Genomic DNA, 24,684 nt, shown 5'->3' with positions numbered 1-24,684 from the left:
AGCTACGTAAAATGCACATGTGGCGTTACCGCGGTGCCACAAGATCGACCTGTGTTTCGCTCCACGCCTCGACGGATGGATTACCGGCATCTTTGACGGATCAATTTTGCTGGAGTACCCGGGTTGAGAGCTAGTATAAGTCAGTAACGCAACTTGTTACGTGCGTGCGTACACACGGTCGACCATTGATTCCGAGTCGCGAAAGTGAGAGACGCGAACAAGAAGCAAACATCAACCGGCCAAGCACGCTCCGAATATTAAACGGATAGTGAGCTCACCATCCGCGAGCGAGCTGTTTCCCGTCATCTTCCGGCTCGCCACTAGCTCGGGCCCCGTTCTGGACAGCTCCTTTCCCCCTGTGTCCTGTCAGTTTTCTTTTCTGAGGCAATGTGTCCTGTCAGCTTAACCGTGTACTCCAGACTATTGGGCCGGAGTAAGCTTCTATGAGCGTGCCTGGGCCTGACGAATTGGACCTGCCTAATGGCCCATGGTTGGCTCAAATAATTTGGTCGGCTGGACCGGGCCGAGCCTGACCAGCTCAATGCAAACGGGGCCTTTAAATAAACGGTAACAAAAGAATAATAAAAAAACGGTAACAAAAGAATGAAAAAAAAAACCAGAGTTCGCTCAAAAGAAAAACATTCACTTCTAACTACACCATCTACACTTGTTCGATGCATGACTACAGGCTTCTTCGGACTGATCAATCGGAGCTTCACATCAGCCCCATACGGTTACTTGCTTTCAAGGCCTGCAAAAGCATCACGATTTTAGCACATTTGAGTGACCACCCAATGCAAAGGAAGTGGTGCAAAAGCACTGTGTCGTTGTTACAGTAATTTTGGCTTCCACTAAAGAAAATTAGGCAGATATGAAGGGCGAACAACCAAACCTCTTGATCCCAGTCGCATCGCATGGTCATGTAGGCGAGGATCAGCGTCTGGACCGTCGTGCCACCGATCATTCCCGCCCAAATTCCCTGCACAAGTGAAGAATTATGTTCTCTGTTAGCAGCAGTAGCAGTATTAATTTACGATATGAGACAGCGTACCATTTCTCCCAAGTCAAAGGATAAACAAAAAAGCTTACATGTACACCAAGATGGAAGGTCCATCCCAGCAGAGCGCCGAGCGGGACACCGATGAGGTAGTAGCTCCCAATGTTCACATACGCAACCAGCGCCTGCCAACCTGACCCAACTGCAACTCCTGCAGATCACAGATGCAACATCAAGCTTATTTCCTATTTTCTGCATATGTGGCTCGAGCTAACTGTTCGTACCTGAAAGGACGGGTTGGACTCCGTTGAGGAGGATGGTGAGGGCCAGCAGGACGGACATGTCGTCCACGGTGTCGATCACGGCCTTGCTCGACGAGAAGATGAAGGCGAGCCTGCCGTGGAGGCCCAACGCCGCCAAGCAGAAGAAGATGCTGATCGGAAAGGAGGTCGTCGTCGACACCATCGTCGCGAATCTCGCCCCGCGTCCGTTGCCCGCGCCGAGCTCGTTGGCGACCCGCACCCTTTCAAAACAAAACCAGGGGAGGGTGTCGGGATTCAATATACTGTTTCGGAAGGAGGCAAAGAGTGGTGGAGTGTCAATGTCTGGTGTACTTTGCTTACCCGGTGCCTGCCAAGAACCCCAATGGGATCATCATCTCCAATCCATTCAAACTCAAGCTGTTCATGGCAAAAATATTAGAAATCATCTCAATAGTTGTGTCTAGCCAATGTAAAATGGAGGTAAGAGATTTCTACCAGATAGACAAGGCATCCACGGCAAGCGCCGCGTTCTTCATGTACCCAGTGACGAAGATCAGAACCCTGTAGTACCAACTCTCCAAGCTGCATCCATAAGCAAGACAAGAAAAGAGAAAAATATATTATAAAGTTGATGTGTCTCCCTGATATTATAGTTACTACCTACCAGAAGTTGAAGGCGCCGTGATGAAAAATACAATAAATAAATACCACAACATGACTCCGGATGCGGAGGACAACTTGACGAACCCCCAGATGTCCACGAACGCCAACGACGAGAACCCACCCCACGTCTCCGGGCAGCCGCCGCCGACGGCGTACGCGAGCTGCAGCGCCACGACGAGCGCCCACGAGAAGTTGAGCGCGATGGCGGCGCCGACGACCCCGAGCCCGAGGTAGCTGACCAGCAGCCAGGTCACCGCGGCATGCACCGGGAACGCCACGGCGGTGGTGACCGCGGTGACCGCGTTCTTCCTCTGGCACTGGAGGAACTTGTTGAGCGGCAGGAGGATGGCGTACATGAAGTGCAGCGGGAGCAGGCAGGCGCTGACGGCCCCGGCCTCGCGGGCCAGATTGGCGGGCTGGCCGAGCGCGCGGAGCAGCTGCCCGCTGAAGATGTAGGTCGGGGAAAGGAGCGCCGCGAAAGCCAGGAGGACAAGCCACGAGCGCTGCATGTACACGCCCAGCATCGCGTACTGCTTCGCGCCGTACGCCTGGCCGCACAGCGTCTCCAGCGCGCTCGCCATGCCAAGCTGCGGTTCATCAAGATTAGGAGTGACATTTGTGAAGTCAATGGATGCTTTTCGTCGTAGGAGTCAATGATGCCCGACAGGAGTGTGTGAGCAAACGTAATTTTCGACGCATAAAAAACAGAGATCGATAGGCAGCCGAGACTTGCGAGAGGAGCATTATGTACCAAGAAGCCGAGGTTGAAGCCGGAGACGACGGTGCTGGCGATGGAGAAGGCGGCGAGCTCACGGTCGCCGAGATGGCCGGCGAAGGACTGGCTGATGATGTTCAGGCTGTAGAGGACCAGCCTCATGAACACGGCCGGGCCGACCACCTCCCACAGCTTCATGGACTCTTCCCATACCTCGCTGGCTAGCCTTTGGACCTGTCCCTCCCTCTCCTTCGTCCTCCTCACGAGAAGTGGCGCGTTCTTCTGCCTCTCCATCTCCATTGTATGGCTACTTGACTAGATGTGCAGATTGGAGGTAAACATATATGCTCTTCGTCTGGAAAAACAACTATTGTATGCTTAGCTAGATCTAGCTTGGAATCTGTAGTTTGCAACGGTGATGCAGCACGCTGGAGAATAATTAATCTGCCATGTGGATGTGGCGAGGATTAGTACTGCTATCTAAATTTGTCGGTCTCGGAATCAAAACCGCACTGAACCAATCAGTGTTTTTCTTCCCAAAAAAATGTACTTGGTCTACGCATGTAAAGGCGGGAGTGGTGGAGTCGGTGTATTGCTGGAAACTTAGCCTTCCACCATTTTTTCTTTTCTGATGAACTGACAATTTTGCTGCCGACATGATAAGGAGGAGTAAACACATACAAGAACTGGCAATTTGCTGCCGATGTATTAACAAGGAGTAAATAAATACACAGTCTAGCCGTCTAGGTCTTACAAGAGGTTGGGGTTATGGTGACCCAGGCCAAGCTAAGCTAAAAAGACCTAGTTTCTGGCTCGTTTTGGACGTCGGCAACCCAGCCGATGGTGACCGCCGGTTGCAAGATATCTAGCTTAGAGCAACTCTAACCGATCCCTAAAAAATAGAGAAGTATCCGACCTAGTAAAGTTTAGTGGAGTATTTTTACTTCACTAAATTTTGGCAGGACCTAGCCAATTTCCTAAATATAACGGAGTAATTTTGTTTAGCACACATGAAAACTAAACACAATAGTGAAGACAAATTGATGGCGCTCTTTTCAGTGAAAAAGCTACAATCACTAAAGCATAAACATAAAATGATAATGACAAATAAGTCAATAACATCTGAGTAGCTCTCGGCAAAAAAGACAAATTTAGGGTTTTTGTAAAAAAGTTTACCGTTCATGTATTGTTTTGACTTAATTTATCTTTTCTGCCGAGAGCTACTCATATGTCCAAATGTCTGAATTTAAAGCGCATCTCACGCATCAAATTATCTACCATGCAAAAAAATTGGATTTTTTTTTGATTTTTTTGTGAACTTTTTTTTGACCGGGTGCAGATGAGGCTAGGCTCAGAAATGGATATTCACTTCTTTTGGCTTTTTCTTGTCTCAAAGTTTCCCCCTAATCTCGTGTTTCATGTAAACTACTTTGTGAGGTGACGAGGTACTTGTGTCATGCCCATCTTGGTAGTACATTTTTTTTAAAGGAGGATTACCCCATTCTCTGTATCATTCTGATGCACACAAGACACAACTTTGTTAAAGTTGAAGTACGAAGTTCAAGTACTAAAGTACAACAAGTGCAAATAACGTGAAAATAGAAACATATGCCTATACACACATAGCCTAATATTTGAACCGCCATACAAACCGGTTGTACGTGTCTCATACTACCATCTCTTATTGGTTGCACCCATAGTCCATAAGCTGCTGCACTTTCGCATGCTGTAGTAAGGATCACGTACGGATCCATCTTGATGCTACATGACAAAAATTCAACTAAAACTTCCATTCAGAAAATGGCCATCTAGGATAATCTTGATAAACCGCTCCTTGAGATGAGGGCATTGGCACTCCAACTCATTTGGAACCTGCCCATCTTTGGATGTGTTTACTTGCTTTAGAAGCCTGCATAATTCCAACAAGTCAATGTTATGATGACTGATTGACTATAAAACTGAGGGCCGGACAAAGAAATGACCTCTTCGTCCCAATCACATCTCATGGTAATATACGCCAGAATTATTGCTGAACTGCAGTGCCACCGATCATCCCTGCCCAAATCCCCTGCAAAGAAAGATGATCTAGTAAGGGTGTGTATGGAGACATGTATGTATCTTCACAAGTACAAATACTATTAAAGTATGGCTTGTATGGAATGTACAAGAACTCCAAGATTGAAGAGCCAACTCAGCAGGAGTCCAACAGGAACTCCAATGATGTAGTAGCTTCCTACGTTTATATAAGCCACTAGTGTTTGCCACCCTGATCCAACAGCAACTCCTGCAAATTGCGTCACACGCACGCACATACAGAGCATCAATTAACCTTCAGTTCTGCATTATTTCATTTCTTATTCTGATCTGATTCATCGCAAGTTCAGTGTCATCACTGTGTGCAGGGTGGAGAAGACAGAGTACCTGAAAGGACAGGTTGGACGCCATTTAGGAGGATGCTAATGGCCAGCAGAACGCAGAGGTTGTCCACCGCGTCGATCACAGCTTTGCTTGATGAAACGACGAGCGCGATCTTGTCGTGGAAGGCGAGTGCAGGCAAGCTAAAGAAGAGGCCGATCAGAAAGGAGTTCGCCGTCGAGACGATGGTCGCGAACCGCGCGCCTTTCCCGTTGCCCGCGCCAAGCTCATTAGAAACTCTCACCCTTTGAATCCACAATGAAAATTTTCAGCCATCTGGTGGTAAATTGGCAACTGAAGTGCAGAGTATATGGTGCAAGAGTCTGTATTTACCCAGTGCCTGCTAAGAAGGCCATATGAACCATCATCTCCCATCCCTGAAAACTCATGCTGGATACAGATAGTTAGCAACCGGTCGTGACATGAGAATATACTTCTAAACCTGTGTACTCGTAGGAAACATGAGTGGCGGGGCAGAGAGAGGTAGAAGATGTAGTACCAGATAGAAAGGGCATCCACAGCAAGCTGAGAGTTCTTGAGGTGTCCTGTGAGCAAGAGCAGCACTTTGTAGTATGAATTCTCCAAGCTGCACGCGAGATGCAAATATATAAGCATTTGTATCTAGAAGAGCATGCACTGCCGATGCACACAACGGAATCCCGTACGTATTCCTTCCCATACATACCATACCATGACACCAGATGACAGGGACAGCTTGATAAACCCGGAGAGGTCAGCGAACGCCAACCTCGAGAAGCCGGTCCACGTCAAGGGGCACCCGCCGCCGACGACGTACGCGAGCTGCACCACCAGGCTGAGCCCCCAGGAGACGTTGAGGGCCATGGCGGCGCCGTGCACCCCGAAGCGGAAGCGGACCACGAGCAGCCAGGTGGTGGCCACGTGCACGGGGAAGGACGCCAGCGCCGTGGCCGCCATGACCCAGTTCTTTCCCTGGCTCTGCAGGAACCTGTTGATGGGCAGGAGGACGGCGAACCCGAAGTGCATCGGGAGCATGCACACGCCGAGCTGGCCCGCCAGGCGCGCCACCTCGGCCGGCTGGCCCATGGCGGCCAGCAGCGGCGCCGCGAAGACGTACATCGGGAGGAGGAGCGCGGCGGAGAGCAGGAGGACGATCCACGAGCGCTGCAGGTAGATGCCGAGCATGGCGTACTGCTTGGCGCCGAAGGCCTGGCCGGCCAGCGTTTCCAGAGCGCTCGCCATTCCGAGCTGCATGCCGAGCATTGGTGAACGAGTCAGTCGATTTGTCCCACTAATCCGTTGCTTGCTCGTTGAAACTATAATTAAATTGTTCTTCTTCTCTCAAAGAGAGCGAGATGAGCATGATCGTGGCACGTTCACGCACGCACGCACGCAGAATATATAGCAGAGTTGGCATGCCAAGGTTTGACTAGACCCTCTCCCAATGCTGACACCCGGCAAACTGGATCTCAAAGCACCCCCTCACTCTCTTCCACCTCTGACTTCTCTCTCTATCCTCTCGCCGAGCAGCACCAGCGCGAGCACCGGGAAGGGTTCAGCAATGGGGAGCGTAGCCAGGCGGTATAAGATTATCTTTTCTGTGAGGAGAGGATTAACCGAACGAGCTACAAGAGGGGATTATCACACGTAACAAAAAATAATTTATGAGTTATGATTTCAAACGTAGAAAATCAACCGTGGGAACCAACTTCTCTTCTTCTTTTCACAGCAAAACTAAGTTCTTTTTTAGAAAATGAGGATGACCCCGGCTTCTGCATCTGAAAGATGCATGCGGCCATTTTATTGATTATTCACAAAGACCTTACAAAGAAATATATCAATAAGTCTAAAGTCACCATCTTTGCAACATCTGTCGCTACTCCTATCTAACTGATGAAGGAGGTGCCAAGAATCCGGGCCAAATACCAAACAAACCTTGCACGAATGCCTAACATCTAAAACTTGAGGCGCCAACTAAGCCATCAGGGCACTCATCGGTTCGGCACCCTCTCAGAGGCTGCCGGCGCATCTTCCACCGATTCATCTTCAGAGCATGTACCGACGCATCAATTGTCAAGCCCGCAGTCGACGCCACCACGACACTAAACAACGCCATCTCCCTACGCGCGTCCATCATCACACATCCGTTGCTGAGACCCTGCCGCGCCACGCCGCCGAGACTCCACATCACCGATGTGAACAAGAAATGCCGCTCCACCAGTAAAACCGTCCACTGGTCCCTCGATCCAATGCACACCTTCAAGAATGACGCCCCCAAGGAGGAAACGACACGAGAGCGCCGCCATCATCCGATCAATTGATCAAGGGTTTCCCCCAAGGTATCGGGAGGAGCTGGGAGCTTCACCTTGATGATGTCTTCAAGAAGGAAACGCTGCAAGGGCGTCGCCATCATCGACTTCGGCCACCGGCCGAAGACTAGATTCTCACCCGGATCTGTCTCAAGTAATTCAGCCGACAACCTGTGCATAGTCTCGACCGCCATCAAAGCCCTAGATCTAGATGCCTAGGTCCGGCGATCATCCGCAACAACACTGCCACCATGGGAGCCCTTGGAACACCGGCCACTGCCTGTGGGTGCCATCACTGGAGCCTGGGAGGAGGGCTGCCACCCACCTCTCCAAACCGTGAGAGCCGTCGAGAGGGATCCCGCGTGCTCGTCACCGTCTCTGATCCGAACAAATCCGGAGACCAAGCCACCAGATCGCCGGTGCAGATTCGCCTTGGACAGAAACATCACCATGCTATGCCGCCACGGGCAGCACGAGCTTCACCTGCCGCCACCTTCCAGGGCCGCAGCCCCAGGATCCAGGCCGAACGTCGCCGCCGCCACCGTCCACGTTCCCCCGCCGCCAGATTGACGAGCCGCCGGCCACTGCAACCATGGCCGTCGTGACCACGCGGACACGCCCAGCGGCCCGCACCACCCGGACTCCCACGTCGCGTGCAGCTCCGCCACCATGCCATCGCCTTGCGTCGTCGCCGGAGGCGAGTCGCCGCGCCGCCGATGGATGACCTCCCTCACCCGATCTAGACATGGGAGGGAAGTGCTCCTCCGCCACCGCCGTCAGCCGGCCGGGGCTTCGCCGGGCGGCTTCCTCCGGCAGCGACGGAGGGAGGAAACGGGGGAGATAGACCCTCGTCTAGGCTTGTTCAAGATCTTTCGCTCTTGATTGATTTTTGCTAGCCTTGTAAACCATATGAATCAATCTGTACTTCCATCTAATGGTTCTTCAATCTGAACCCACAACTTGTTAAAAACTTGTACTAAGTAACAATGCATTTAGCATGCATGCTATCTAATGGTAGTGACCCACATCCAAAATATCACTGTAATTAGTATTTGCAAGTCAGATACAATCTGATAAGAAACACTTCAAGCTCAAGTGCTCAACCACATTAGCACATGCAACATACCAGCAAGCCGAAGGTGAGTCCAGAGACGACGGTGCTGGCGATGGAGAAGGCGGCGAGCTCGAGGTCGCCGATGTGGCCTGCGAAGGCCTGGCTAACGATGTCGAAGCTGTAGAGCACCAGCCTCATGAACATGGCAGGGCCGACGATCTCCCACAGCTTCTTGGACTCCTCCGCCACTTCCCTCGCCAATGCTCGCTTCTTCCCGGGCCTATACGCCAGCAATGGAACGCTCTCCATGGCAAAGTGATTGATATTCTGTCGCTGCAGATAGCAGTTCGCACAGGGAAGGCTGAGCAATGTGTATATGTACTGTTTGAAGGCAGGCAGCAGAGTAATTTGCAGCCTCGCTTCACGGCTCCAGCACGTCGTGTATAAGTTATTCGGGCGAGATTCCACACAGCAATCCATCATGTAATTTGGTGATCGACTTTGCACATGCTCTGCATCGAGGGAATTGCATATGTTGACGCTCTGCATCGAAAGAAATGCATATGTTGGCTCTATTTTATTTTTCTTGCTTAGAAATTGCAACTGCTGGGTGGGCTGGCGAGGGAAGAAAATCCTATGCGACCCGGGTCGTACGCCCACGTTGTGAGACCCTCTCGAGAGGAGGACACTTGGCAAAGCGAACCACATGCGTCAGCTCCGACATTTATGCTCCGTTTCACTAAAAAAATCCTGAATCCTAACCTCCACCACGAAAACCCAATTCCCCTTATCTTCTTCCGCTCGCTCGCCGCGGCAGCCAGAGCCGCCCCGCCGCCTTCGCCCTCGCTGCCTCGGCTGCTCTCCCTTGAGGCGCTTCTCGAGCTCGCTCGCGGCGGCTGAGGCGCTTCTCGAGCTCGCTCACTGCGGCCGCAGCTGTGGCCGCCGCCCCCGGTGCTCTCCCCCGCGGCTGGACTAACCTGACAGTGTGCAAAGAAGACAGCCCCAACAGTGATGACCAAGGGTACATCTTGCCAACTATTTGAGCTGCTCATGTTGCCAGTGATGACCAAGGATAAATATGCGAAAGAAAGGAACTTTGTAGTTTGTACAAAATTCTGTAGTTTGTTCATCTTGTCAATGATTTGATGAGGTACTGATACATGTACAACTTTTTGTAGTTGGCACATCTTGCCAGTGATTGAGCTGCTGTTGTATAAAATAATTTGATGTACACTATGAATAGAAATTCGTGGTAATTGACAAAAGAGATTTTTTGTAAGGCAAGAATACAAGCTGTTGTGTGTAATGTTGCTTGTACATGACTCTTTTGCAAAATATGACTGCACTTTAGGATTGACCATCCTGATGAATATAGCTACAGAATAAGATTGCATATAGTCATTACTTTCAGAGAAATAAGATTGACCATCCTGATGAGTATAGCTACAGAATAAGAGAATAGAACATTCCAGTTTTGCCAAAGAGACAAATGCACAAGGTTTGAAAATATTTGTTCACCAATATTCAGGTAACAACACAAGCACATAGCTAATAACACCATTTAGCTGACATGCCCAGCTAACTAGCTTTAAGGAAACAACAAGAATCAGCGTATGATACATACGTCACTGCTGAAACCTTGATGTGCTAGCATCTTCGCTGAAATCTAATTGACGAGCAGCCGGCAATGTTGTGCCATCTCCATGAGCTTCAAGCAATAATCTTGTAAATTCTCCTTGAATAGGTGGAACAGAAACTGGTGGGCACTCTCCAAATGCCATGGCTACAGGCGGACATATAGTACTGGCACCGGCAAATTCTGAAGGGCCAATTGTAGGTGGAACAAGCACCGACTTCTTTGCTGGATGGTTTATACCTTTTCCTGCACATTATGTGAATATAAGAAATAGAAGTGAAACTTTGCTACTTATTCACACATAAGAATTAAATGTACCTTTCTTTTTCCCTTTCTTTGCTCCCTCTAGAACATCTTTTGATCTTTTTTTCATTGGACCTTTTATTCGTTCAGGAGCTTTGAATGGCACCATTGTCTTGGCAACATATTCATTCATTTCGGAGGAACTTTCAGAATCATCATCCTCATCTAAGTTTAGATTGCCAAGTAATTCATGTGCTTCCAAAGCCAACTTATCAATACCAACGTTCAGATATGTAAGAACCTCCTTCGAAGTTTTACACTTCAATGCAAGTGACATCATTTTTCGAGAAGTATGTGCAAACATAGAGTCTAGGCTATCATCGGTATTCGGTTTGGAAGTAAAAATTTCTTGTTTTGCATGTTTTGTCCATCTGTTCAATATGAACTGACTTGGCAGGGTGATGATATTGCAGCAGGTCAAAACCTTATGAGTGTGCTTGCATAATATACCTACAACATTCAAAACTATTTTAGAAAGTAATTTCAAAGGCTATCATATTAAGGAAGTGAGGAAGCATGTTGCGTACCTATACAACAATACAACTTGCATGAACACCATATCTCCAAAGTAGTTGGATTAAAAGCCACTATGGCTTCATCATTCTTGTATTCAAAAGATGTCAACTTGTAAGTGCTAACTGTGTAATCAGTGCTCAGCAAAATACATGACAAACTAAATTGCTTCTTGAATTCTTCTTCGAACTCGGAATAGAGCGTCCTGGTATATGATTCCGCTGCAGTCTTCAACAAAGGTAGGCTAGGTAGGCAGAGTACTGGGTTGGTATGGCGTGACTTGTAGTCTTCGTATTTTTCTTTCCGGCGAAGATGAGCAATGCACTTCTCATATGCTTGTATCAATTCTGAAAGGCATAATCTTTTGCGGAAAGTTTTCTTGAACACATTGTTCATTCCTTCACTCCTTTGTGTTGATGTCATGTCTGCACTAAAAGACTCCTGACGATAAATAGTAGCCCACTTCTCACGCAACTTGTACAGATTGTTTATCCAAGAATTTCCCCTAATCTGGTACTTAACCAAGAGCTCATGCCATCTATTCTCAAAATGTGCCACTGATCTATCTTCATACACACATCTTTTGAATTCTTTAAGGAACAAAGGATGGTCGCTAATTACATGGCTTAGATGTTTAGCGGCATTCTGGTACAAATGCCATAAACAAAGACGATGTCGTGTTTCCGGAAAAACCCTTCCAATAGCATTTATGATGGCAGCACATTGATTGGTAAATATTGTTTCAGGCTGCTTACCAGACATAGCTTGTAGGAAGGTTCTAAAAACCCACTCAAAGGTATCTGCAGTTTCATTATATAAGAGTGCTGCACCAAAAAAAATAGTCTGTTTGTGATGATTAACACCAATAAACGGAGCGAATGGCATTTGAAACTTATTTGTTGAAAATGTGGTGTCAAAGGAAATGGCATCTCCAAAGACAGAGTAATCCATGATAGCTTGTCCATCGGTCCAGAAGATATTCATTATTGTGCCATCATCATCATCTAGTTGCATGGCGTAGAAAAACGAAGGGTCCTCAGCTTGCTTGTTCTTTAGATACTCTGTTAATGTTTGAGCATCTTTGGTTTCCAAATACTTTGAGCGCTCACTTCGTAAAAAATTGTTGCAATCCATTTGCAAGAAGGGTACTGCATCTTTACCATACCAAAGCTCACAGAAATCATATATTTCAGCTTGTTTAATTCCCGATGTCCTCATCTGCTTAATCATATGGCGATCGGCATCTAAGAGTTGACGTTACGATCTAAGCATGTGCCTCTTGTCTGGACTTACAAGCTGATGATTGTGATCGAGCATGACTTTCTGCACATTCCAAATACCCTCCCGAGTGATGCTGAATTGAACACGATCCATGCAATCAGTTCTCGAATTAGCTTGTTCTTTCTTGGCTACATGTGTCGGATGAGTGCCCTTCACACCTGCCTTGCTACAAACAAAATATCTAGAACTTAAAGTCCCATCTCCTCTATGCTTAAGGTGGCACTTCCTAATGCCGAATCCTTTGGTTTGAGCATAAGAATTGTAAAACTGATATGCCTCTTCCTCACATTGAAAGGTCTTCCCAACTCTTGGAACAATATTTTCATCTTGCAAATCCTGATCGTTCCTTGCTATGCTGCTCATCCTCGGTGGAATTGTGTTCTGCGATTGCTGCGAGGGTAATGTAATCATTCAAACATGGTTCAGAAATAAATAATTATACAAAGGATTGATGCTATTAATCTGTTCTTTACCAAAACTTAGATGCGTGCTTCTGAAGAAAGACATGTTTGTGTTAAATCTGCTCACTATATATTGTTTGCAACAAGTTGTACTCACCATCAGTGGAGGAGGTGTGGGTAGAGGAGGTTCCGATGGATGGGCTGCCATATTTCCATCTTGAAACTCTTGATCGTTTCTTGTTGCGCTGCTCGTCCATGGTGGAACTGTGTTCCATGGCGACTGCTGCGAGAGTACTGAAATCAATCGAACGTGGTTCAGAAGGATATAATTTCTCATTCAGAAGGTTGTACTCACCATGAGTGGAGATGTGGGCAGAGGAGGTCCCGATGGATGTGCTGCCATATATGTTGATTGCTCTGGTTCCTCGTCGCCGTCGTCTGGCTGCGCCATGGTGCGGCCTCGTCGCCGGCGAGATGGAAGAGACAGAGAAGATGAATAGGAGTAGAAGCTGAAAGGACTAGGAGGCGTGGGGAATAGAGTGGGACGGACGGAACGTGATTAGCGATTTGTTGCTGGAATTAATTAGAGAATTAATTGCTTGCGTTGAAAAGCTTTTGCCAAGTGTCCTCCTCTCGAGAGGGTCTCACGACGTGGGCGTACGACCCGGGTCGCATAGGATTTTCTTCCGCTGGCGAGGGCCATTCTAGTGCCAAGAGGTTTCGTCTTTTCTTTTCAACGGATTTTCTTTTTGCTTGTGCTTTTCAACGAATTTTGCTGGTTCAAATGTCGGGTGGATATAGAGAGATCTTGGCGACGCCACATCAACCCGGCCCACCGCTGGCCAACAATGATGCCACTTCGTCCCCATAAAAACCCCACCCCGGAGCAAACCCTACCCTTAGTTCACATCGCTCCGTTCTCCATCTCTTCTCCTCCCTTTCTCCAATCTGTCACGTCCCAATCTATGTCCACCATGTTTAATACCAGCAGCCACTCCGACGGATCGGGCGACAAGGACGAGCTGGTGTTCCGCATCGCATTGTAGCGGTCGCGGATGGACATGGCGGCAGCTCCAAATCTGCTCCTTTGCCTATCACCCGTCGCCGGGGCGTCGACGCCGGAGCTGGCTCTTCCCGCCTCCCGCCCATAGCTCCACGCGGCCAACTCGCCCCATGCTGCCCGCCCGTCGACCTCCTCCCCGTCTGACCGCTACTCCTCAAGGGCAATGATGGGTTTTAGTGCCCGGCCACTCCACCGGCGCCGCGGATGTGCATGCCAGAATCTAGAGGATAAAGGGCTTCATCGACTCCTTCGACGTCACCGACGACTCCGACGGCTTCAGCGACCCACCTCCTGCCGCCGATGCCTACCCGGATGCCTACAACAGCACCGGTGACCGGAAGGGCAACGGGCCGAGGAAGTGATGTGAACTCATATGCTGGATGTTTTTTTCCTAGAAAAGAAGGTTATAAAGCCCCCCATCATCGTGATTGTGATGCCAACAACCATACATACACTGAGAGCAGCTAGCTAGCCAGATGCAAACTCGTTGCTAAGAGCGGAAGGGACAAGACAAACATCGAGAACGTAAGGTGTAGCTGCAAAGGAAGATCGGCGACGAACAGATCATCTAATCGGCGACGAACAGTAGTAGTATAACAGTCATAAAGAGGTGTCAATTACTACTCATGTGTAGTGTGGTGCTGTCTCCGAGGCGGTTTCATTTGCTCTGCATGCGCCTGTGCGTAGATAGATCTCACCCGGACTGTTCTGTTGAGACAATGGAAGCTGCTGTAGAAGCAGAATCGAAAGGCTCGCACGGCGGCGAGGCCGATCGCCGGACGCCGTCGTCCAAGAAGGATCGTCGGAGCTCCTCCTGGGGCTGCATTTTGCTCCTGGGTAACACCTGCGACCTTTTTCGTCTTGTAATTATGCACTTGTGCTTCTTGATGCTGGTTGTCCTGCTAACGATCGATCATGCATGCATGCACGCGTGAATTAATGGTGTGCAGTGAACAAGTGCTTCCGGTACACGGCCTACTTCGGCGTGTCGACGAACCTGGTGAACTACCTCAAAGTCCAGCTGCACTCCGGCAGCAAGGCAGCGGCCAACAGCGTCACCAACTGGCAGGGCACGGTGTCCATCACGCCGCTCGCCGCGGCCTTCCTCGCCGACTCCTTCCTCGGCAGATACTGGACCATCACGCTCTTCCTCCTCATCTCCGTCGCGGTACGCACGCGCGTTCATGGCGGATACGCTCACATGCATGCATCATAACTACTGTATATACGTACACCTTCATCTTGGATTCTTGATCGCGCATGCATGCATGCATGCAGGGGTACGGGGTGGTGGCGGCGAGCGCGTGGGCGGCGCTGGAGGGCGCGGCGTTCTACGCGCTACGCGGGGCTGTACCTGGTGGCCTGCAGTCGGTCGTGGCTAGACCTGGCCATCCTCCGGGCCGGGCCGGGCCTGACCAAGCCCGAGGTAGAAAACTCAGGCCCGAGCCCGGCCCGGCCCGGCCGTCAGGCCTAGTTTTCAGGCCCGAGCCCGGCCCATCATAGCAAAAAACATGTCGGGCCTCGGGACGGACCTCTTCAGTAAATGGCATAAACAGCGGGCTCAGGCCCGGCCTGATCTAGTCTTTGGACTTAAAACCTAGGCCCAGGCCCGGTCCGGGAGCAGTGTCAGGCCGGGCTTTTTTGGGCCGGGCTGTTCGGGCCGGGCGGCCCATGGCCAGGACTAGTCGTGGCGTCGTTCGGCGCGGAGCAGTTCTGTTAACATGTACCCCCCCCGTTTCAAATTACTTGTCTTAGATTTGTCTAGATACGAAGGTATCTAATACTGAAATGAGTCTAGATACATTCATATCTAGACAAGTTCAAAACAAGTAATTCGGAACGAAGGGAATAACTTTTTTGTTGTAACAGTCTGGCACGTCTAGCACGTCCAGCCCTACTTTGTAGAATCTTAACCGCAGCCCAGGCCTGCGTGCCTACCTTTCTAGGCTCTCCTCTATGTAAAGTTGCTGTACCATGTTATAATTGTGTGTTGAGAATCAATCCACTCTTCTACTTGGTATGAGACACTAGGTCCTCGTCATGGCCGATACCCAAGGCTCCTCCTCCTCCACTACAACCAGCTTCGCCTCCTCCCCCAGCTCCCACTCCGGCACCTCGGCTGCCCCCGCTGCCGGCACCACCCCGGCCACCGGCCCCGCCACCTCGGCTCCGTTCGTCTTCGGCACCCTCCCATCCTCCTTCTCTCGTAGTCTGGTACCTCCCTCCACACCGGCTCCCAATTCGCCCCCATCTTCTCCTCATTTGTGCCCTCGCCGCCGGCGCCCCCTGCCAAAAACCCCATCTTTCAGGATCACATCTCGAACCACACAAAATTACTTCTCAATCCTGCCGAACACAACTACCACAAGTGGAAGACTTTCTTCCTCATGGTTCTTGTCCGCTACGGCGTCACCTACCTCATTGAGCACCCCCCCTCCCCCCAACGCCGACACCCAGTACCTCGAACTCGACACGCATATCTTTCTCTGGATGTATTCCACCCTCGCGGACACTCTCGTTGATCATGTGATCGGCGCCACCAACACCCACGCGCTCTGGACGCGGATCCGCGACTACTTTCTCTCCAACCGCGCCGCCCATTACATGATGCTCAACAGGCAGTACCGCAACCTCAAACAGGAGGATCTCTCGGTTGACGAGTACGCGCGCCGCATGAAGCTGCTCACCGCCGGTCTCGCCGACATTGACCACGCGGTCACCGAGGTCGACCTCACCATCCAGTTCCTGCACGGCCTCGACCAACGCCTCGACAACATCCGCGTCGTATTGGGTGACACCGTCCCCTTGCCGCCGTTCGAGACGGTCTTCTCGCAGGTCAAACTCGCCGAGGATAATCTCGCCCAACGCGCCGCCAAGGCGGGCGCCATGGTTCTCGCTGTCCAGGGGAGTGGTGCTCCCCCGGGCGGTTCCTCCAGGGCCAGCGGCTCTGGCTCTCGCTCCGGTGATCGTGGTGATCGTCCCCAGGAGCGCTCCAACGACCGCGGCAACGATCGCGGCAACGGGCGCGACTCCAACCCGCGTCAGCCTGATGGTGGTGATCGTGGTGAGCGCGGTCGTGGACGCGGCCGTGGACGTGGCCGCGGGCGCGGCGACCAGGGGCGCGGCGCTGCCCTGCCCTTCTCTCCGTACACGGGCTTCTTCGCTCCTTATGGGATGGCCCTGCCGCCGGCTCGCCCTGGCTAGGTACCTCCAAACGCCGCGGGAGTCCCCGGTCCCCGGCCTGGCTCCCACGCCTAGGCCTACCCCATGCAATACCAACCCTACTCCGGCCCGGCGCCGTACCAGCCGCCTCAACTCTCCTAGGAGCATCTCGCCATGTTGAACGCCGCCTACAGCGCCCACGGCTTCCCCAACTACGGCGCCGCGCCGAACGAATGGTACCTCGATAGTGGCGCCTCCAACCACGTGACTGGCAACTCTGGTAACCTCACCACCTCGTCTTCTTCTTTACAACATAATTTGTCAAGCATTCTTGTAGGCAACGGTTCACACATGCCCATCCATTCCATCGGCTCCACCACTCTCTCACCACATAACTTTCACTTACGCAACATTCTCTTTTCTCCTAATGTCACCACTAGCCTCATCTCTGTTCGTCAGTTTACCAAAGATAATTCTTGCTCTATCAAACGGGCATGTTTCACATCATTTTCCTTGCTTTCGCTTTTTTATCAACAATTTTGCTTCCTTTTTAGTTCTTTATTATCAATAATTTTCCTCCCTTTTGAGTTCTTTATCAATTTCCCCCTCCTTTTGCTTTACTGGATGTAGAGGCCATTTCCACAAGCCGTCTTGAAAAAATCTCAAGATTTCATGCAAGACACTGCCGTTTGGATTTTGGTCGCTTGAGTGAATTAGACCATTAGTCATGACATCTTTTACTGTTGGTTGGTTTTGAGTTGCTTATCACGCTTGCCTCGAGATGACATCTTTTACTGAACTTGAGAATGACAATAATCCAGCAAGCCTTCCCTCAAATAAAATAGAAAAACATCTTATATTATGCGATAGAGGGATACTAAAATAATTTAGCACGCCTCAGGAAGCCGAGTAAAAATACATGGTGCCAGGAGAATTAGGACTGAGCAAAGAATGCACTACCGAATTTCAAAATCTAAAGTTCAGAGTCCTAGGAATGCATTCCATGTCACTATATCGGTAAATTAATCCATTGCACGGTTTGGTTGTTATCGATCACTCAGGTTCTTGGACAAGGCAGCGGTGGAGACCGCGGGCGACAAGGCACGGCCGGCGAGCCCGTGGCGGTTGTGCACGGTGACGCAGGTGGAGGAGCTCAAGTGCGTGCTCCGTCTGCTGCCGGTGTGGGCGTGCGGCATCATCTTCGCGGCCGCCTACACGCAGATGAGCACGACCTTCATCCTCCAGGGGGCACGTTGGACCCGCGCGTCGGCAGCTTCCGCGTCCCCGCCGCCGTGCTCACCACTTCGGCTACCTCAGCGTCATGCTTTGGGTGGCGCTCTACGACCGCGCCATCGTCCTGCTTGCGCGCCGCCTCACAGGGCACCACCGTTCACCCAACTGGCGCGCATGGGCATCGGCTTCGTCATACTCACGGTCGCCATGCTTGCCGTCGGCATGCTCGGCGCCGCGTCGTCGCGCGCCATGGCATACACGTCATCAGCGCCGACGGGGCGGAGTACGTGCCGATGTCGATCTTCTGGTAGGTGCCGCAGTACGTGGTGTTGGGGGCGGCGGAGGTGTTCACGTTCATCGGGCAGATGGAGTTCTTCTATGACCAGACGCCATGCGCAGCGTCTGCTCAGGGCTCTGCACCGCGTTCGTGATGGGCAACTACGCGAGCTCGGCGCTCATCAGCGTGGTGGTGCGTGCCACCATGAGGGGCGGACGGCCCGGGTGGATTCCCGACGACATCAACGAGGGCCACCTAGAATACTTCTGTTAAGTTGGGAAGCGTTCCTACTCCTCGATGAGGAGCCGCATTTGGTTTATATTGATGTGTGGCAAATAGCCATGCCTTGGCGTACAAGACGAGAGACCCATCGTATGAGATCAGGTCGGTACAGAGAATAACTACAAGAGGGAGAAAGAGAGGATATGTTGGTTGAGATTACAAAGTAGAGATAAGCATAACTTAAACATAACTTTCTAACACCCTCCTTTAATCTCAACTATCCTAGGTTCAAATTCCTCTTGAATTCTTCAAACGGTTTTGTTGGTAGCGCCTTGGTGAATCCATCAGCTACTTGATCTTTGGATGGAATGAATCGTATCTCAAGTTTCTTGTCTGCAACCCTTTCACGCACAAAATGAAAATCAATTTCAATATGTTTTGTTCTGGCATGAAATACAGGATTTGCAGATAAGTATGTTGCACCCAAGTTGTCACACCAAAGACATGAGACACGATTCAGCTTAACTCCCAGTTCCTCAAGTAGTGATTCCAGCCAAATGATTTCTGCAGTGGCATTAGCCAAAGATTTATACTCAGCCTTTGTACTTGACCTTGATACTGCTGCCTGTTTTCTTGCACACCAAGATATGAGATTGGATCCAAAGAACACTGCAAAGCCTCCAGTTGATTTTCTGTCATCACTACAGCCTGCCCAATCAGCATCAGAGAATGCACTGACAAGTGTAGAATTGGAACGTCTGAAGTTAAGGCCTAAGCTTACAGTATGCTTTACATATCTCACAATTCTCTTGACAGCCGACCAATGTGCAGTGGTAGGAGCATGTAAATACTGACAAACTTTGTTAACAGCAAACGAAATATCTGGACATGTAAGTGTCAAGTATTGTAATGCTCCAACAGTGCTTCTGTACCTTGTGCTTTCCACCTCTTGAAGGGGCTCTCCTTCATAAGCTGAAAGTTTTTCTGAAGAGGACAATGGAGTAAGCGCAGGTTTATAGTTCTTCATTCCCATACGAGCCAGAAGCTCATTGGCATATTTCTCTTGATTCAACACTATACCATCTTGAGCTTTATCTCCTAGATCCTTTAAGGCAAATTCTGAGCTCGGATCATGTAGAAGGGCATTAGTAGGATCTTGTGATGAACTTGCAACAATAATATCATCAACATAGATGAGTAGAAAAATGACTACTCTTGCCTTGTTGTAAATAAACAATGATGTATCAGTCCTTGATGCAAAGAAACCAAGACATCTTAACTAAGTGCTCAACCTAGAGTACCATGCTCTAGGTGCCTGTTTTAATCCATAAAGTGACTTGTCAAGTTTGCATACATAATTTGGTGTTTTCTTACTCACATACCCAGGTGGCTGTCTCATGTAGACTTCCTCTTCCAGAACACCATGCAAAAACGCGTTCTTTACATCCAGCTGAGCAAACTCCATCCCCTGGATACAGCAATAGCTAGAACAAGTCTTATTGTAGCAGCTTTTACAACAGGGCTAAAGGTATCTTCATAATCTATACCATAGCGCTGTTTAAATCCTTTTGCAACCAGACGTGCCTTATACCTGTCAATGGTTTCATCTGCCTTCTTTTTAACTCTGTACACCCATTTACAATCAATAATATTTTTACCTCTCTGATCTGGTACAAGATGCCAAGTTTTATTTTTCATGAGTGCTGAGTATTCTTCATCCATGGCTTTCTTCCACCTTGGATCATCAAGTGCCTCATTCAACGTTGTTGGTTCACCTGAGATACACAACATGCCATATGGTATTGTGCCATCAGTACGTATTTTTGGATTTTTAATACCTTTCTGTAGACGCGTCATGACACGTGTAGACACCGCCGGCTGTTCATGTTGCACCAGAGAATCGGCTACAAAAGATCCCAAAGGCGTTGATGCAGATGATCCTGTAGAGTCTGGTGTGGCCCCATCTCCACGAATCACTCGAGTATCCGCAGGATCTACGGATGCAGAAGATCCCGCTCCACCTGGTGCATGCATGCAGGGGAATCGCGGCGCGGAGCACCAGGGCGATGTGGCGCCCGCCTGCTGATGACGTGGCGATGCGAGGCTGGCTGGGCGAGACGCGGGACCGCGGCGTGGAGCACGAGGGCGAAACGCCCCCGCCTGCCTGTGATGTGGCGGCGCAAGGCTGGCTGGATGAAGAAGTGCGCCCGCGCCCGCCAGGACCGCGATCCGAGGACGATTGCGTCCCGCGATCCGAGGCTGACAGGCGCACAGGAGTTGCTGGTGCCGCCGGATCAGCTCCGTTTTCAGCGTCAATTTCGTCTTCTTGCGGCACATGAAATAATCCCTCGTTTTGATCATCATGTTCATCATTTTGTGCACCGTTTTCACTGCCAACCTGCACAGGAACAAGAGCAGAACTGGTGCTAGCAATATTAACATCATATTGATTAGTGCAATTGTCTCCCCCTTGATCAAAACTCCGGAGATTTTCAGGAAGGAGGAGAATTTCCTTTTGAAGCAGGGCACCGACGTTGGGATGTAAAGATGCAAAAGGAAAGATGGACTCATTAAATACAACATCTCGCGAGATATAGACTCGTCCTGTAGGAACATCCAAGCACTTGACTCCTTTGTGCATGGGACTATACCCTAAGAAAACGCACCTCTTTGAACGAAAGGCGAGTTTGCGTGTATTGTAAGGTCGAAGATTCGGCCAACATGCACAACCAAAGATGCGAAGTGATGCGTAATCTGGTGTTATGCCAAGGAGTCGTGTGATAGGTGTTTCAAGCTTGATGACTTTGCTAGGGAGCAAGTTGATGAGATATGTAGCAGTTAAGAAAGCTTCATCCCAGAACTTAAGTGGCATGGATGCATTAGCTAGTAACGCAAGCCCTACGTCAACAATGTGACGATGCTTTCTTTCAGCAGACCCGTTTTGTTGGTGAGCGTGAGGGCAAGAAACATGATGAGAGATGCCAAGTTTTTGGAAGAATGAGTTGAGTTTCTCATACTCACCTCCCCAGTCTGTTTGCATAGCAATAATTTTGGAGCTCAGTTTGCGTTCAACAAGGTTTTGGAAATTGATGAAAACTTGGAATACATCAGATCTTTTCTTTAACAAGTAAATCCAAGTAAATTTACTATAGTCATCAATAAAACTTACATAATAGGAAAATCTACCAACAGAAGTGGGGGCTGGCCCCCATACATCTGAAAATATGAGTTGCAAAGGTGCGGTGGACACACTGGTAGAGACAGGGTAAGGCAATTGATGAATTTTTTCTTGTTGACACGGATCGCAAACTGACTCAACACTAGGCTCATAGGGGAGCTTATTTTTGCTAAGGACATGTCTAACAACTACTGAGGACGGATGACCCAAGCGACTGTGCCACTTTGCTGAAGATGGCTTGACGACGAGATACGCTTGTTTATTTGACGCGGATGATGATGATGATGATGATATGAGTGGGTAGAGACCTCCCACATACCGTCCTCTAAGAATGATTCTCCGGGTGGCCAGATCCTTAACCAAGAAAAAATAGGGATGAAACTCTATGAGAACATGATTATCACGAGTGAATGGATGAACAGAAAGAAGGCTTTTTGCTGCTTCAGGAACATGTAGAATATTTTTCAGATGCAAGTTTTTAATGGGGTTTTTAACAATTGAACTACCAATATGTGTTATTGCCATACCAGAACCGTTTGCCGTGTGGATTTGATCGCCTCCGTTGTACTTCTCCCGCATCGTCAGCTGATCAAGTTCTCCTGTGATATGGTTTATGGCTCCCGTGTCGGTGTACCAGTTGGTATCTATGCCGTAGGTGGCTGCATGCGCCGCCTTCTCTTCTGGCTCTCCATCTTCATAGCGCCACCAACAGAGCCGCGCCCCCCGGATGATACTTGAGGCATATCTGGCACTCGGGGTTGTCGCGCTGCTGCTGATCACGTGCCTGTTGAGGTTGGTTTTGTCGCTGGCGTCCTCTGTAGCTGTTCCCACCGCGAGCAGGAGACGGCTGCCGATCTCCACGGCCGCGCCCCCTTGTGCCTCGCCCATGGTAGGGTTTTCCTCGGGCTTGGCCGCGGCCTCTATAGGTAGCATTTGCAGAAGTGTGAAAGCCACCAGAGGAAGCATCGCCCAACATCTCCATTCTCTGATCAAACGCAGAGATTTGGGCAAAGAGGTCATCAGGGGTGATTGTGTTCTTGATGGCACCGATCGCCGCAACTACAGGATCATAGTCACGGTCTAGCCCTGCCAGGATATAGTCCACCATCTCCGGATCAGAGACGGGACGTCCGGCGGCTGCTAGCTCGTCACCGAGACTCTTCATCTTGGCTATGAAGGCAGAGCTTGACATGGTGCCTTTCTTGGTGTTGGTGATCGCAATTCTCAGATTTGTGATCTGAGACTGCGATTGGGAGGCGAAGATGGCTGTCACCGCAGTCCACAGCTCGAAGGTGGAGTCCTTCCCGATGACCTGCGCAAGTATTTCTGGAGTCATGGAGTTCAATAGATATGAGAGCACCTGTTGATCTTTGGCGATCCAGGTCGCATACTGGGGGTTCGGCGCCATGGCCGTAGTCTTGTCCGCCTGCGCGGCTTCCACCATTTTGGGCGGAGCTGCGTCGGTGTTGTCCAGTAGACCCGTCACCTGCGCGCCTCGCAGGGCTGGGAGGACTTGTGCCTTCCAGAGGATGAAGTTTCCTCTCGCAAGCTTCTCCGTCGGTGGCGACCCGAGGTTGAGGGAGGCGGACGACGAGGAAGACATGGCGACGGCGGCGGCGGCGGTTGTGGTTTGTGATTTTGTTGTGGCTAGATGTATTTGGAAGAGGTGGCTCTGATACCATGTTAAGTTGGGAAGCGTTCCTACTCCTCGATGAGGAGCCGCATTTGGTTTATATTGATGTGTGGCAAATAGCCATGCCTTGGCGTACAAGACGAGAGACCCATCGTATGAGATCAGGTCGGTACAGAGGATAACTACAAGAGGGAGAAAGAGATGATATGTTGGTTGAGATTACAAAGTAGAGATAAGCATAACTTAAACATAACTTTCTAACAACTTCTTCTGGCTGCTTGCCATGCTCTGCATCGGCAACTTCGGCGTGTACCTGCTGGTCGCACGATGGTACAACTACAAGAAGACCACTGACTGAACCTCACGTACTAGGGGAACTTCTCTAACAGATGATCCTGTTGCTGCCAACTGGCGCAGTTCCGATTCAGATTAAGAAATGTTTGCAAATAAAGGATTAACGTCATATTTTGTTCTTTTAAACTATTTGTAGCTGCATGAATGAAAGTAAAAATATGCATTGGTGTTCTTCATATTGTCCCACTTAGGCTAACTCTAGCCAATCCCCTATAAAACTTAGTGTAGTATATTTACTCCACTAATTTTAGCCGGAACTAGATAATCCCTTGAATATAATGTGGTATAATTTTCTCTAACCTTATGCAATTCTAGTTTTCATTGCAGCTACATATTAGCACATATATATAAACTAAACATAAATATGAAGGTTCAAGCAAATCACAAATATAGTTTGCAAATCAAATTATTCAAATTTAAAGGTTCAAATGTACTTCCTCCGTCTCAAAATAAGTGACTCAACTTTGTACTAACTTTAGTACAAAATTAGTACAAACTCGAGTCATTTATTTTAGGACGGAGGAAGTAGCAAATAACATGTAAAAGCACAACTTTTTTTTGAGGGGGTGTAAAAGCACAACTAAGAAGTGTTACGAAGTTGCGAGTGATTTCTGTTTTGAGAAACTTTTCTTTTTTGAGTAACATGAAGTTTGCCAGTGATGCTCAGCCCGGTGGAGAGGGGCGGTCACCCCGGGCCCCTGAACACGCAAGGGGGCCCCAGCCTGCATATTGCTTTGTACTGGGCTGGACCAAACTAGCGATCACAACGATACAACAAACACCGCCGAGATCGCCCCTTGCTTTTCTGAAAACGAAAAAAGGATCGCTCCTTCCAACTGACTGTGGCGCTTCTTCAGGATTGTGCGCGGTTCCTTAAGCGGCGGCGGCGGTGTGATCTAAGCGGCGGCGGCCGGCGGCGTCAGAGACTGGCTCACTGGCAGACTGTACAGGGTTCTGCGACAACCAGCTAGCGGGTGCGCCATCGTTACTGCCTAATCGGCTGACTGGGTTCTGCTGGGTCGACAACCAGGTA

At 49.7% G+C, this 24,684-nt stretch overlaps 3 protein-coding genes and 1 pseudogene across 3 annotated transcripts; 1 reads left to right on the top strand and 3 right to left on the bottom strand.

Annotated features, from left to right (window-relative positions):
• Positions 1–562: 562 nt before the first annotated feature.
• LOC125556189 (protein DETOXIFICATION 27) lies at positions 563–3,080 on the bottom strand. Its single transcript, XM_048718972.2, has 8 exons — positions 2,675–3,080; positions 1,969–2,510; positions 1,756–1,842; positions 1,621–1,677; positions 1,282–1,520; positions 1,090–1,208; positions 893–979; positions 563–751 (listed from the first exon to the last, which is right to left on the bottom strand). The coding sequence occupies exons 1-8, from the start codon at positions 2,936–2,938 to the stop codon at positions 716–718; spliced, it is 1,431 nt and encodes a 476-aa protein (XP_048574929.2). The 5' UTR covers positions 2,939–3,080; the 3' UTR covers positions 563–715.
• Positions 3,081–4,232: 1,152 nt separating this feature from the next.
• Positions 4,233–8,796, bottom strand: LOC125556188 (protein DETOXIFICATION 27). The gene is given in 9 exon segments (XM_048718971.2): positions 4,233–4,547; positions 4,621–4,667; positions 4,670–4,706; positions 4,804–4,922; positions 5,060–5,298; positions 5,387–5,443; positions 5,553–5,639; positions 5,739–6,280; positions 8,468–8,796. Coding segments are annotated over 9 exon segments (1,413 nt in total). The 5' UTR covers positions 8,705–8,796; the 3' UTR covers positions 4,233–4,499.
• A 1,156-nt stretch (positions 8,797–9,952) lies between these two features.
• Positions 9,953–13,592, bottom strand: LOC147971858 (uncharacterized). Its single transcript, XM_087524155.1, has 4 exons — positions 13,515–13,592; positions 12,125–12,518; positions 10,350–10,454; positions 9,953–10,277 (listed from the first exon to the last, which is right to left on the bottom strand). The coding sequence occupies exons 1-4, from the start codon at positions 13,590–13,592 to the stop codon at positions 10,021–10,023; spliced, it is 834 nt and encodes a 277-aa protein (XP_087380281.1). The 3' UTR covers positions 9,953–10,020.
• A 719-nt stretch (positions 13,593–14,311) lies between these two features.
• LOC125507107 (uncharacterized) lies at positions 14,312–23,655 on the top strand (annotated as a pseudogene).
• Positions 23,656–24,684: the final 1,029 nt, after the last annotated feature.

The sequence above is a fragment of the Triticum urartu genome, chromosome 5A (assembly GCF_056163025.1).
Source record: "Triticum urartu cultivar PI428250 chromosome 5A, HENAU_Tu73, whole genome shotgun sequence".
NCBI classification, from domain to species: Eukaryota; Viridiplantae; Streptophyta; class Magnoliopsida; order Poales; family Poaceae; genus Triticum; species Triticum urartu.
The sequence above is the reverse complement of the archived record's forward strand: the minus strand, read 5'-3'. Positions and strand labels throughout refer to the sequence as shown.